The sequence below is a fragment of the Halictus rubicundus genome, unplaced genomic scaffold, assembly GCF_050948215.1.
Source record: "Halictus rubicundus isolate RS-2024b unplaced genomic scaffold, iyHalRubi1_principal scaffold0099, whole genome shotgun sequence".
Taxonomy (NCBI): domain Eukaryota; kingdom Metazoa; phylum Arthropoda; class Insecta; order Hymenoptera; family Halictidae; genus Halictus; species Halictus rubicundus.
Window position 1 is genome coordinate 478,852 of NW_027488640.1, and position 15,401 is coordinate 494,252.

The window sequence follows — 15,401 nt, forward strand, 5'->3', positions numbered from 1 at the left end:
GTTCGGTTGCCGACGTCACGGCGGGGCAAGCGGAGAGCGAGACGAGGACCCCGCCGCGAACGTTCGCGCGATCGCGAACATACCGCCCGCCTTGAAACATTGCTTTCAACCTGTCTTAAAACTAGCAGCACGCAATGTTAAAACTACCGCAGAGCTTAAAACTACCGCAGAGCTTAAACCTAACGCAGAGCTTAGAACTAACGCAGAGATATGTACAGAAAGACCTTCTAATTGGAAGCGGAAATAATTGGTAACGGGCACAACTTGACAATCGGACGTGTCAGCTCGGTGGAGGGGGTCTTGACGGTGACCACGCGGACCCGACCGTCAGCTCCCGGGTGCACGGCTTTCACGCGACCGAGTTCCCATTTGCACGGGGGGAGCGTGGGGTTCCGCATTAAGACGAGCTGGCCGAGTCCGATTGCCGGTTGCTCTCGTCGCCACTTGCTTCGCTGCTGGAGGGTGTTGACATAGTCGCTCACCCAGCGCTTCCAGAATTGCTCCGTCACGGATCTGACGAGCTGCCAGCGAGTGAGGCGACTCTCGGACAGATCGAGGACGGACGGTTGTGGGGGTACCGTGAGCGGAGAGCCTGTCAGAAAATGCCCGGGTGTGAGGACATCAAAATCGTCCACAGAGTCGCGCAAGGGCGCTAGAGGTCGCGAATTGAGGCAGCAATCGATGGAGCACAGCAAGGTGCTAAACTCCTCGAAGGTAAAAGTTCTCGCACCGACAACCCGCCTCAGATGATGCTTGATGCTCTTCACTCCGGCTTCCCACAACCCTCCGAAATGAGGTGCGGAGGGAGGGATAAAATGCCAGGCGACACCGTCGCTGGCGGTTTTATTTAGAAATTCCGAGTTCCGGATGGTCGCTCGGTACGCTCGACATAATTCTCGATCCGCGCCGACGAACGTGGTCCCGTTGTCGGAATACATCGCGCAAGGTATTCCACGTCGCGAGCAGAATCGATCAAAGGCGCGGATGAAGGCTGGGGTAGAATATTCGGAGACGAGCTCGAGATGAATCGCCCTAGTGGCCATGCAGACGAAAAGCGCAATATACGCTTTGCGCGAGGTAATACCGCGCCCGGATGACGCGCGGGTTTGAAACGGGCCTGCATAGTCTACTCCGCAGTGAGAAAAACACCTGGATGGAGGGGAGATGCGAGGAGTCGGAAGTTGGCCCATCAACTGAGCTGGTACAGCAGCCCGTTCGCGGACACAAGCAACACAGGAGTGAATGACGTTCTTGACCAGACTGCGAGCACGGAGAATCCAAAATGTCTGTCGCAGCGTATGCAAGGTCAATTGAAGACCGGCGTGCAAGGACCGTACGTGAGCGTGTTCAACGATTCGGAGGACCAATGGATGTGACGCAAGTACGATAGGGTGCTTGACATTGAACGCCAACGGAGCGTGTCGAAGACGTCCACCGACCCGAAGGATTCCGTCGTCATCGACGAACTGATCGAGACCTGACAGTGAACTTTTTGGGGAGAGCGCGCGGTGCAGGCGGAGCGCTTCGACTTCCGACGGAAAACAGTCGCGTTGAATGTAACGGATCCAGAAAGTTCGCGCGGAGGAACAGTTCTCGACCGACAGAGCTCGGCCTGGCGTAGAGGAATGGAGCGAATGAGAGTGGCGAGGGCGACAGGCCCGCGCAAATTTGAACAGATATCCAGTGACGCGAAGAAGTTTCGGCCACGACGAGTATCTGGACGACAAGTCCCATGGTTCGGAGGGAAGCGAAGCAACGGATACCGTAATTTTTGCCTCCCCACAGACTGAGTCGGCCGACGTGACAGACGTGGGTTCGGAAGGCCACTGTTCCTCGGATGAGGCTAGCCAGGGGGGTCCTGACCACCACAGAGAATGCGTCTCGAGCTCGCCCCCGAGTATTCCACGTGACGCACAATCGGCCGGATTGTCTTCCGAGGGCACGTAGCGCTAAGCGGCGTCGGGAACGCCATTTAAGAATTACAGACGGCAAGTCTGTCTGTAATTTTGGCCCTGCTAGAAGGTGTTCGTTAAGCGATTTACCATTAGCGGTCAAGCTTGACGCGTTAAACACGACGCGTAAATGTGACGTGGCGCTCCCGGGCCGAAATACAGGATGATGAGGGATGTATACAACCTGAGCGGCCGGGGGGAGTCTCGCGGTCGCGCGTCGCATGTGGCCGAGAGCCTCGTACTCGCGCATAAAATCGCAGTATTCTCGTTCGAGTTCGGGATCTTTCCGGAATTTACGAGCCAATGCGAGTAGTATGCGTTCTGCCGAGTGCCGAGAGTGACCTATGTCGAGCGGAGGGTCGCGAGTGAACGGGAGACGAACTACGAATCGTCCGTCTTGATTTCGCGAGTGAGTGGCCATGAAGTGTTCCTCGCATTGTGGTTCTAGCGGAGTCAACGGGGAGCACCGAGGAAGTTCTTCCACCTCCCAGAACCGACGTAACTCCGACTCTAGGGAGGATGAGCAGTGGTGTGAGAACGCGATCGAGGAGGATCGATTTTTTACGAGCGAAGAGGAAGAGCTCCTGGAGGAGGAATCGTCGCTTTCGACGGAAGAAGAGGGGATGGGCCCCGAGATGACCCATCCGAAAATTGAATTCTGGGCTATCGGCTGCCCCTGACGGCCTTTACGAATTCCGTCGAGAATTACGTCGCCGTAGAGGTTCGCTCCGAGGATCATATGAATGGGCTCGGAATTCGTGGGAACCGGGTCTGCCAACTGAAGATCGTTCAGGTGCTTGAGCGAAGACGGATCCGCAGTGCAGTGCGCGTGATAGGCGGTCAAAGTTGGCATAACCAACGCGGTTGTGACCAGGGACGGAATAGCCGAGTGTACTGGGCTCACGCAAAGTTCGACAGACGATCGCACAGTTTCTACGTGCGCTCCGCCGACCGCGGAAATCGTGACGTTTCTACGTGTCTTTTTTGCGCGAAGCAGTTGAGCTAAACTCTCCGTAACCAGAGTAGCTTCGGAGACCTGATCAAGAAGTGCTCTTACAATCGCGGTACGGCCTGACGAAGCACGTATTTTGAGTCGAGCGGTAGCCAAGAGCACGAGCGAGGGGGGGGGGGCGGCGGGGAGTCGTCGCAGACAACGATACCACAGCAGAGCAGCCGGCTAGAGGAGATGAAGAGCGGGGAGCCGGCGGATCGGCAAGATTCGCGCGTCTGTTCGACGCTTCGTGCAGAGACGTGTGGTGAGTTTGTTGACAAACGCGACACTTGTATTTGCTCGGACAATCGGACACGACGTGTCGCTCGCTTAGGCAGTTGTAACATCGCGAGAATCGAGTTACAATTTCGCGTCGCTTCTCCGGAGACTCGGCCAGGTATCGCGGACACGAACTGAGAAAGTGTCGCGATTGACAGAGTGGGCAAGACGATTGTGAACTCTATCGGATCCTACCATATATCCGATCCTATTCTCTATCCTATCCTATCCGCTATCCAATCCTATGCTCTATCCTATTCTATCCTCTATCCTATCCTATCCTCTATCCTATCCTATCCTCTATCCTATCCTATCCTCTATCCTATCCCACCCTCTATCCTATCCTATCCTCTATCCTATCCTATTCCTCTATCTTATCCTATCCTGTATCATATCCTGTCCTCTATCATATCCTATCCTCTATCCTATCCTGTCCTCTATCCTATCCTATCCTCTATCCTATCCTATCCTCTATCATATCCTATCCTATCCTCTATCCTATCCTATCCTCTATCGTATCATATCCTATCCTCGATCCCATCCTACCCTCGATCCAATCCTATCCTCTATCCTATCCCATCCTCAATTCTATTCTATCCTCTATCCTATTCTCTATCCTATCCTATCCTCTATCCTATCCTATCCTCTTTCCTATATTATCCTCTATCCTATCCCATCCACTATCTTATCCTATCCTCTATTCTCTACTATCCTCTATCCTATCCTATCCTCTATCGGATCCTACCATATATCCGATCCTATTCTCTATCCTATCCTATCCGCTATCCAATCCTATGCTCTATCCTATTCTATCCTCTATCCTATCCTATCCTCTATCCTTTCCTATCCTCTATCCTATAATATCCGCTATCCTATCCATTTCTCCATCTTATCCTCTATCCTATCCTATCCTCTATCCTATCCTATCCCCTATCCTATCCTATCCTCTATCCTATCCCACCCTCTATCCTATCCTATCCTCTATCCTATCATATCCTCTATCGGATCCTACCATATATCCGATCCTATTCTCTATTCTATCCTATCCGCTATCCAATCCTATGCTCTAACCTATTCTATCCTCTATCCTATCCTATCCTCTATCCTATCCTATCCTCTATCCTATCCCACCCTCTATCCTATCCTATTCCTCTATCTTATCCTATCCTCTATCATATCCTGTCCTCTATCATATCCTATCCTCTATCCCATCCTGTCCTCTATCTTATCCTATCCTCTATCCCATCCCATCCTCTATCCTATCCTATCCTCTATCCTATCATATCCTCTATCATATCCTATCCTCTATCCCATCCTATCCTCTATCCTATCCTATTCTCTATCCTATACTATCCTCTATCCTATCCTATCCTCTATCCTATCATATCTTCAATCCTATCCTATCCTCCATCCTATCCTATCCTCCATCCTATCCTATCCTCCATCCTATCCTATCCTCCATCCTATCCTATCCTCCATCCTATCCTATCCTCCATCCTATCCTATCCTGTATCCTATCCCATCCTCTATGCTATCCTATCCTCTATCCTATCCTATCCTCTATCCTATAATATCCGCTATCCTATCCATTTCTCCATCTTATCCTCTATCCTATCCTATCCTCCATCCTATCCTATCCTGTATCCTATCCCATCCTCTATGCTATCCTATCCTCCTTCCTATCCTATCCTCCATCCTATCCTATCCTGTATCCTATCCCACCCTCTATCCTATCCTATCCTCTAGCCTATAATATCCTCTACCCTATCCTATGCTCTATCCTATCCTATCTTCAATCCTATCCTATCCTCAATCCTATCCTATCCTATCCTCTATCCTACCCTATCCTCTATCCTATCAAATCCCCTATCCTATCCTCAATCCTATCCTATCCTCGATTCTATCCTATCCTCTATCCTATCCAATCCTCTATCCTATCATCTACCCTATACTATCCTCTATCCTATCCTGTCCTCTATTCTATCCTTCCCTCTATCCTATCCATTCCTCTATCGTATCCTAATCTCTATCTTATCCAATGCTCTATGCTATCCTCAATCCTATCCTATCCTCTATGCTATCCTATACTCTGTAGAGTGGAAGTGTCTGTTCAGGAAGCTAAATCGTGTAATTTAGAAAGATGCTTTATTAAATGTTCTCTGCCAATTCTGAACGTGAACTGGCTTAACGGACAACTCAAAACGAAAACTAGTGTCGGCGGTTTTTCACTCTGACCTTATAGCGCGAGTCGTCGTCGATCAGTTATTGTGTCGAAAAACACGGGGCGACGACCGCGCGCCACAACATTGTCTGAGGAACGACAATCCTTCCTCGCGCAACGGACACACGCTTGTATACAAGGCAGCGCAAGGTGTTTCTTTTACAGTTCGGCCTATTCTGACACCATGACCGTCCTCGGTCAAAGTCGATTTCACAGCGACTAACAGAGCAATAAACAAAGGAAACGATATACAAAGATATGATAAAGTGGAATCACAAAAAAAATAAAATTGTAACATAAAATGAGATAAAATTATTAGTCATCACGATTATTTGGCCAGAGTTTCATTTGGTCGGGCCCTACGACCGTCGAAAAGGGTATACGTGTTCGTTGAAACCCATCGATATCGCTGACTACGTATCGATCATAATCTAACACCTTAATTACTTCATATGGGCCTTTAAACTTAGGTATTCACTTTTTATTGACTCCTGGCGTAACGTCGTGATTCCTAATCAATACATAATCTCCGACTCCATATTGAGTGCTCTGTTTGTGACGCCGATCATATAGTAATTTATTGCGATCTTGCATCTTATCAATAACGGCGCACGCATTGTTTCTTATCGCAACTAAATCTCTCGATTGATCAATATTATCGAGAAGAATTGGTCGTACGCTATCATTCACTTTACCTGCTTGGTCCACACCGAAAAGTAATTTGCTGGGAGTAGTTCCAGTTGATTGGAAAATTGTGTTGTTTATAGCGTATTCTACATTATCGAGAACGTAAGACCAATCCTTGGGTGCTTCGCATAATTTCGCTAACATTGGCGTTATTAATCTATTATATCTTTCAGCCTGTCCGTTGGCTCGAGGTGCTCCGACAGCTATCAACACGTGGCTTATTCCTGCTTCATCAATAAATTCTTTAAAAATGTTCGACGTGAAACAGGATCCGCGATCGCTAATTATACGTTTGGGCTTGCTGTAACTTCGGAAATAATCGTTAAGATGTTTAATAACTTCCTCGGTCGTTGTGGACTTGCACGCGAACAATCTAATAAATTTTGTAAATGCATCGACAACTAATAGTATGAATTTATAACTACGCCCGCTTTTCTCAAACGGACCGCAATGATCTATATGTATCGTGTTAAATGGTACATTGTCTTTCGGAATATTGTTTAAAAGCCCTTCGCTTCAGCCTTCCAAGGGGGAAGACTCTATACACTTGAGACAATTCCAAATGTGCTGCTTAACTTTTTGTCGTATGTTCGGAAACCAGTATACCTGTGTAATGTGCTGGACCACTTTTTCGACACCTAAATGCCCCAAATCGTCGTGGGAGGCACGCAATACATTTGATTCTAATATCCGTGGCACATAAAATAATAACTTGTTTTTTCCTGCTTTCCGATATACTAAACCATTTCTAAGCTCGTAAACTTTGTCTTCGGTTATTTCCAAACGTTTCCGAATTGCTTGAATGGTCTGGTCTTGGCATTGTTTTAACGCTAGAACTTGCTCGAACGTGTTCCCCTCTAAAACTAATACATTATGACACCTGCTCAATGCATCTACGTGGTTCATTCTCTCGTTAGGTCGATGTTCTATCTCGTAATCGTAATTTTCTAAAAATAAAGCCCATCGGTAAATACGTGGATTTACATTTTGTTTGCTCAGAGTTAATCGAAAACTGTCACAATCTGTAATTATTTTAAAATGTATTCCAGACAGATAGATATCAAAACTTCCTAATTGCGTAAATAATGGATGAACATTCTAATTCAAAACTATGGTACTTTGATTCCGGGGTACTTGCACGCTTGCTGAAGTAAAATACTGGTCGAAAAAGTCCATCCGCCTGTTCCTGAAGCAAGATAGCTCCAAATCCACTAGTACTGGCGTCGCAATGCAATTCTGTTACCAATTTCGGGTCATAAATTGCTAAGACAGGTTCCTCTGCTAATCGTTGTTTCAAAATTTCGAAAGCTTGATGTTCGTTCGGACCAAATCGAAATTCTGCGTTCATTTTTATTGTATCGTAAAGAGGTTTCGCTAAAATTGAGAAATTTTTAATAAATCGACGGAAGTAACTGGCTAGGCAAACAAACCGATGTAGTTCTTTGGTATTCTTCGGAATAGGGTAATTCAGAACAGATTCTACGTTTTCTTTGCTAGGCCGTATTCCTGTCTCGTCTACCAAATAACCCAAATAGTTCACATGTGTGTACAAAAGGGAGCATTTATCCCAACGAAACTCTAATTGATATTGAGCAGCTAAACTAAAAACACTACGCAAAATATTTAAATGATCTTCTATTGTGGTTGTTGCGACCAATATGTCGTCAAAATACAATAATATTTTATGATCGTTTAATAATTCACGGAAAATGTTAGATAAATAACGTTGGAATACACGCGGTGCGTTTGTTAGGCCAAAAGGCATTTTCAAATATTCGTATTGACCGAGTGGCGTTACGAAGGAAGTATACTTCACGGAATCGTTAGCCATTTTAACGTGATGAAAGCCATTACGTAAATCGAGTTTAGAAAAATATTTTTTTCCTTTCAATTGGTCCAAATGATCATCAATGAGCGGGGTTGGGTAATTATCTCGAATTGTTATTGCATTCAATGCTCGATAGTCTACGCACAACCTCACGTCGCCTGTTTTCTTCCGTACTAACACAATTGGACTCGCGTACGGAGAGTTCCTTGGTTGGATAATCTTATCTCTAAGCAAAGTGTCTAAAAGTTCCTTCAATTTTCCTTTATCGGCGAAGGAGAGTCTCCTGGGGCGAAAGCTAATAGGCTGCGTATTTTTTAACTCGATCGCCATCTCGAAACCGGTAGGAGTAATGCTGTTATTATCGCAAGAGTTTAGTGCTTCGAAAAATAAATTTTTAACAGCCTCGGTTAAGCCCGACATTTCGGGGTTTATATCTAAATTTTTTATTGGGTCCGTTGACCCATCGACGTAATGAATCTGTAAAATTTGTTTTTCGAAATCGTCGACACACTCTATTTGGAATTGCTGTCCTAGTGTTATTTTTAACGAAGGATTTAATATATAGTCTCGTCCTAAAATAACGGCGTAATACATAGTAGTATCCGGAACGATTAAAAATTTCATGAAAATATCTACATTATTTATACAAACAGTCGTTTCAAAAATGCCTTCAACGTTCAAAGGTGAACCATTGATCCCGCTAAACGAATCTGTACGTTGATAAGGTGACCGAAACGCTACGGGTATAAAACTAGACTTAATCAAACTGACGGGGGAACCTGAATCGATCATAGCAGATAGAGAATAATCACAAGTATTACCATCGTGAGTATGCAGCGAAAATTTAAATGGTACCATAAATGTAGTCTGCGTCGACGTTGGTTGTACCAGATTGACAGTCGTCGGCCTCGATGATCCCTGTCGTGACGCTCTGGGTAGAGAATCGTTGCTTTCTTGCCGGTTTTGTGGACAGCTATCGACTTTGTGCGACCGGCTTCCACATTTGAAACACGATCCCCAATCACGCTTTGGCTGGCGGCAATCTCGTTGTAGGTGACCACTGTTATTGCAATTATAACATTTCTCTTCACGACGAATTCCTTGAGACGTCGTTCCTGCCCTCTCCGTTATCGCAGGCCACTTCACTTCTTTCCTCTCGTGAATAGGCTTCGGATCCTCCAATGTCAGTTTCGAAAACGCTTTCAGCATTTGATCTGTTGTTTCGAAGCATTGCATCCTTGCCTGGTTCCTCAATTCGGTGTCAGATATACCATCGATAACAACGTCAATTAACTCTTCCTGGTCGATACTGACTTCTTCGGCTAGTGTCAGTTTACCGTGAAAATAATCGGCGAAAAATTCATTTTTCTTCCAAATACATGCTTCTAATTTCCTTCTTAACGACAGTTTGTTCGGACGGTGATCGAACAGTGATTGTAGCTTTTCAAAAATTCCCGAAACGGATAGCGATACGTTAGTTGATCGTGCTCGAAACCAGTTCAACGCCTTCCCTCTTAATCGTTGGTGGATCAACAGACGCGTCGAATTTTCGTCTAATTCATACGTTTGCCTCAACAATTCTACTTGCCGCTTCCAATTGCCAAAATTGTCGCCATCACCCGAAAACTCATTCAGCATTACGGCAATGTGGCGTATATTCACGGATCGTCCTGAAACATTACCGACTTCGGGTCGCGAAGGTTGGATCAAATCGCGTTCCAATCGCATCAATCGTATTTCGCGATCCAAAAGTTCTTTTTCCCGTCGGAGGAGTTCGAATTCGCGAGCACTAACGGCATTGTTCTCTTGAACTGTTGCTTCCCCAATTAACAAAGATGTATTTTCCACTATATCGTCTCGTTCTGTTAAACCGTCTTCCCGCAATCCTTGGAGTTCTTCTACGTATTCTTGCAGGTGATCGTCACAATCTGGAATTTCGTTTTGTAGTCGTGTGAGCAGATCGTGCTTCCAACCTCTGCTTGCCAGATTTCTCGAACGTAGTAAGATTCTTAATTCCGAAACCGTGAAATCACTGATGGATTCTTTCAAAATTGGCAGTCTTGGCATTTTCGAAATATTCTCAATAACCAAAATAAGGCAAAGTCAAACAAAAGATGAAACACGCGAGAACACTGTTTCTTAAACAAAATCACCAAACGGATAAAAATTTCACAAAAGATTCTTTGTTCTAACCAGTCCAAAATATCCTGAAAATGACTATTGAAAACTTCCACTACTAACGAAATCAATACTAAACGGATAGCCCAACATTTACGGACGCGCTAACTAAACTCGCGAACTGTTTCCAAAAAAAACAGTTCAGTTATCCCACTTCTGATACTGTAGAGTGGAAGGGTCTTTTCAGGAAGCTAAATCGTGTAATTTAGAAAGATGCTTTATTAAATGTTCTCTGCCAAGTCTGAACGTGAACTGGCTTAACGGACAACTCAAAACGAAAACTAGTGTCGGCGGTTTTTCACTCTGACCTTGTAGGGCGAGTCGTCGTCGATCAGTTATTGTGTCGAAAAACACGGGGCGACGACCGCGCGCCACAACATTGTCTGAGGAACGACAATTCTTCCTCGCGCAACGGACACACGCTTGTATACAAGGCAGCGCAAGGTATTTCTTTTACAACTCTATCCTATACTATCCTCTATCCTATCCTATCATCTATTATATAATATCCTCTATCCTATGCAATCTTCTATCCTATCCTCTATCCTATACTCTATCCTATCCTATCCTCTATCCTATCCTATCCTATATCCTATAATATCCTCTGTCCTATCCTATACTCTATCCTATCCTATACTCTATCCTATCCTATCCGCTATCATATCCTGTCCTCTGTCCTATCCTATAATCTATCCTATCCTATCCTCTATCCTATCCTATCCTCTATCCTATAATATCCTCTATACTATCCAATCCTCTATCCTATCGTATCCTCTATCCTATCTCATCCTTTTTTTTTTTTTTTTTTTTTTAAAGGTATTTGCCTCTATTTAACTTTTCAATTTCTACAAAATCGTTAAAAATCTATTATCGCTGGTCGCGCATGTACTTAATTTAATTTAATCTAATCGATTCGCTTAAACTTAATCTATTTTATATATACTAACACTTAAAGTAACTAAACTCGAGATTAACCCTAAGATTACAAATCTAAAACCTAAACTCTAAAAATTTACTAGCTAAACCTTATTAACCAAAAACCAAAAAAACCAACACAAACAGTTGTAATTCTAATTTTTTCTATTAACCTAACCTATCTTATCTAAAATTCGCACAGAATAGCCGAGGTCCGCAGAAATCTACTTAGCGGCTACGATATTCTCTCTACCTACTAGCTACGAAAATTTGACGAAATTCGCAAAATTGTAAGAATTTTTGAAGAAATCTCGTGCGATCGACGGGAAAAATTCTAAAATCGCTTCGAATTATCTAAAATCGTCTGAAAGTGACGAAAAAACGCTAAGAAATGCTAAAATTCTGCTAATTTCTGGATTTCGCAAGAGGGAAGTGGGGGTTTTTGGATAGTTGACCCCCACTTATTCTTATATGTTTGTAAAGCCCTCGTTGAATGCGTAACTTGCCTCGTTGAAAGTTTTTTCGAGAATCAGCTCCTTCCCCTTGTCCGTGTTGTTATCTCGAAAAGGGGGGGGGGGGGTTTCGACAAATTTTTTGCCTTGGGGAACTCCGTTCCCCAGATCACAGACACCCCTTAGATTCCCCTACCGAGTCGACCCACGTACTCAGATTTTTTAGGATCCGAAATTATTTGGTCACCCGGTATGCACGCTAATTTTCAACTTTCACCGATTCCGGCGTTCAGCGGCTCGTTGTAACGGTACGGGCGAGCACTTTACTTTCGTCTGGTCCGTTTCCCTAATTTCCGTAAAATAAGCCTGCTAATCGCTATATCTCCGAAATGGGTGGGTGCAGAGCAAAAAAGTTTTCGGGGGGGAGAATAACTTCTCCTTTCCGACCCCCTTCGACTCGCCACCCTTCGAAATGGGCGGCCCTAAAATTTTATTGAGATCGGCCTATTTTTGTATTTTACCCGAGTTCTATCTCTTTCTCCTAAGACTTTATATCCGGTGTATAATTACTACTGGTTATCCCTCTGCGGTTTTAACTCTTCTAGTTCCTACCTTACTTTAGGTAACACCGTCCGACCGACCCCTCACGTTGTGTGAACTTCTCGGCTTGGCCTTTCGGGTGTTCTCTATCCTCTCTTGTTCTATGTATTTTCTCTCTATCTCTCTCGTCACTTGACACTTGGAAATTCTAAACTGCTTTATAGTCCACTTGGTATTAATCTATCGAGTGTAATTGTTCGTTTTCTAACACTGTTATTTCACCGGTTTTAATTATTTATTTATTTTTAAAATTTAATTGACATCTCTACTATTTTTAAAAACTTCTAGTCTTTTTCTATTTCTTTCTTTTCAGGTATATGCAGTTTTTCGGCACTCCCGTTTCCCGGATTTTGCTGGAAGTATCTTATTTTCACGTAAGTGTACCCGATTTAATTTTAAGAGTTTAATCTTTTCTTTTTCTTTTTCAGATGTTCGCGTTTGGTTTTTCGAGATTCTATAGTTGATGATCTGCTATTTTCTTTCAAGTTATTTTCCTCTTAGGAGTTTATCCGCCCCTGAGGGGTTTTTAACCCGAACTCCGCGTGAATCGCGTCTTTATTCGCGTTTTGGCTTTATAGTCCTTTTGGTTTTGAATTTTCCACACACTTTTTACTTTTATATATACTCATACTTATTATTTCGAGTAAGAATAAATTAAAGTAAAACTCGCGAGTGCGGTTGAAATTTTCGCGTTTCTATGCTCTCTTACGATGTTAGCTCGGTGAGATTTCGATTCGCTCTGCTTTTCAAATTCAATCCTGAGGCACGGGAGGCCTCGGTGACTTTCCCCCTCCCTACCCGTTTCTCCGAGCGTTTTTCGGTCGTGGTGTGTTGTGTTACGCCGAGACAATGTAGTTGAACTCGAGTAACCCCATCATTTCAAAATTTTGATATTTTGATTGCTTTGACCTGAGTTGTTCTATCGTTAACGTCCTCGTCTTATGATTTTTTCCAGTTTTACCCTTGTGGTATGGAAACAGAGGGGCAAGTGTCCTATTTCTTCTTCTATTTTCGGTTAGTATATTGCCTAACTGTCTAATTTTAAAATATATTCTATGCTATCCGGTTAATACTTTCCTCCTAATAAACTTTCTTCGTGCTACCCGCCCGTGTTCTGGAAACGACTATGTACATATTATACTATTACCGTGGCCTGAGCCGCGTATTCTGTGCTCCACGAAATTTCTTTTAGCTATAAAATCAAGATTTTTAATATTTTATCTGGTCAAATTTTTGGCGGGCGTTTAGAAAGGTGCAAATTTTTATTTTCATCTTAATTTTTTAGCCCCCCCCCCCTCTTGAAAATATCTTTTAAAATAGACCCTTTTCAGTTGTTTTTTCTATATCAAAAGATTCGCCGTTTCCAAAAAACGTCGGGTTTACAATCTGGCACGTTAAAAGTTCCCCTAACCCTTATAATTTAATAAAATACAATTCGCCACGTGTTGATAGCGTCGTCCGCCATCTTGTCGCTTAGTGCTAAGCAATACGCCGCTGGGAGTATGCCCCTGATTTACCTTGTCACTTCTCGCCCGCTATCTTCGCTTTCTCGCGCGATTCCTACTTTATCCTACTTTTCGCGGTGTCGCGCTCTGCCCGGAGTCGGTAAGTGGCGCCTGGGAAGCTGCAACCGGAGCCGCAAGTAATACGCCGCTGGTCCTTTGGCTTCGTTGCCTTCCACCGTCTGCTCCGTGCTACAGCGTCCCCGGGGGAGTGTGGAGGGGCCAAGGGGGGGGGGAGCCGAGATGCTGAAGGGTTGTCTGCGTTGAGCTTGGAAGTTTCTCCCTCTACTTAGCGGTGGTTGATCTCCTTGTTGTCGCCCTAGCCTGGTCCCGCGTATTCGCTTCTTCACAGGCGTCGGTTGACCTTCGGCATCCTCCACCGTCTATTGAGGCCTCCTTTTCCCGCGATGTCCTCCGCTCCTCGGTCCCCCCCCCCCCCCGGGAAGCGCTGCAACACAGAGAGATTACATTTATTTTAGCGAGTATCATACTTTCTAATATTTATTTTTACTAGTCGCAAATTAGGATCTGATTAATACTTATCTAGAGGTCTCCCATGATTTCGGCATCGGCAGATTCCAGATCTTCGTCTGTACCTCTTATTATCGGATTGTCTATCAGCTCTTTCTCTCTTCTTCTTTCCTCTTCTTCCTTCGTGCTTAGGATGTTTCTGCAGAGGACCATAAATATTTTCCAAGTAGGTTCGCTCTCTAGGATACCGTCCATTATTTTCTCCGTAGACAGAGATTCCGCATCGGTTCGTAGGGCTTCCAAGAGCGGCTTCCTCTCCTCCGTCCATCTCTGGCATGAGACAATAGTGTGTTCCGGTGTGTCAGTGGTTCCCGGATGGAACCAGCACTCATCTGATTCGGTTTTGCCAATGCGTTTTCTAAACAAATTAAAGACTCCGTGCCCGGTAAGGGCTTGTGTTAGGTAAAAGTTCAACTCGCCGTGTTTCCTATTTACCCATTTATCTATATCAGGAATAAGTTTGTGTGTCCATCGGCCTACAACGTTGTGGTTCCATTCATCTTGCCACTTTTGGAGAGTGATTTCTTTATTTTGTTTCCTGATTTGTTTTTTGAACCTGGAAATTGCTAATTCAACTATTTCTTCCGTAGTTTCTTCCTCTATGCCAGTAGTTGGTGGTGGATTTTGTCCTCTATTCTCCGCGGCGTTAGGCCCATGTTCTCTCAAAAATGACGTCATATCATTTTCTTCCTCGAAGATTCTTCTTCTTTCCAATACTTTGAGATCCCAGGGGGGGATCCCCGCTAAGACTGCTAAAGTTTCTAACGGTACCGATCTATAGGCTGCTACTACTCTTGTAAGCCCCATTTTTTGCGTTTTTCTGAGTAATCTTCTAAAGAAAATTTTTTCCGCAGCTTCGGCCCATATTGGTGCTCCGTATAACACGATCGATTCCATAGTCATAAAGTACAGCTTTCTTCCTGTTTGTCTAGTCTTAATTTTATTTGTCATAATCCTGCTGAGGGCAGACATCGTTCTTATGGCCTTATTAGTTGCCTTCTCGATTTGTTTTTTAAAACTTTTATTGGATTCGAAGATTATTCCGAGGTATTTCAATTCATTCTTCGGTATTATCTCAGCGTCTCCTATTCTGAAACAAAGGTTCGGGTCAACATATTTACAATTCAGCCACATGATTTCTGTTTTGTCTTCCGCTAGGGACAGTCCGGCCGTGGTCATCCACTGTTTGGTGTCCTCAGCGATTTCTTCTGCTCTCAGCTTGAGTCTATTGGTGGTAGAAGCCTGAATAATAATGGCCAAGTCGT

At 44.3% G+C, this 15,401-nt stretch overlaps 1 protein-coding gene across 1 annotated transcript; it reads right to left on the minus strand.

Annotated features, from left to right (window-relative positions):
• Positions 1-227: 227 nt before the first annotated feature.
• On the minus strand, positions 228-938 carry LOC143363701 (uncharacterized). Its single transcript, XM_076804248.1, has one exon. It carries the CDS (start codon positions 936-938, stop codon positions 228-230), a length of 711 nt encoding a protein of 236 aa, XP_076660363.1.
• Between the last annotated feature and the right edge of the window lie 14,463 nt (positions 939-15,401).

Coding starts and splice junctions, on each gene's coding strand:
- LOC143363701 (XM_076804248.1), bottom strand. CDS start 938: ATGTATTCCGACAACGGGACCACGTTCGTCGGCGCGGATCGAGAATTA.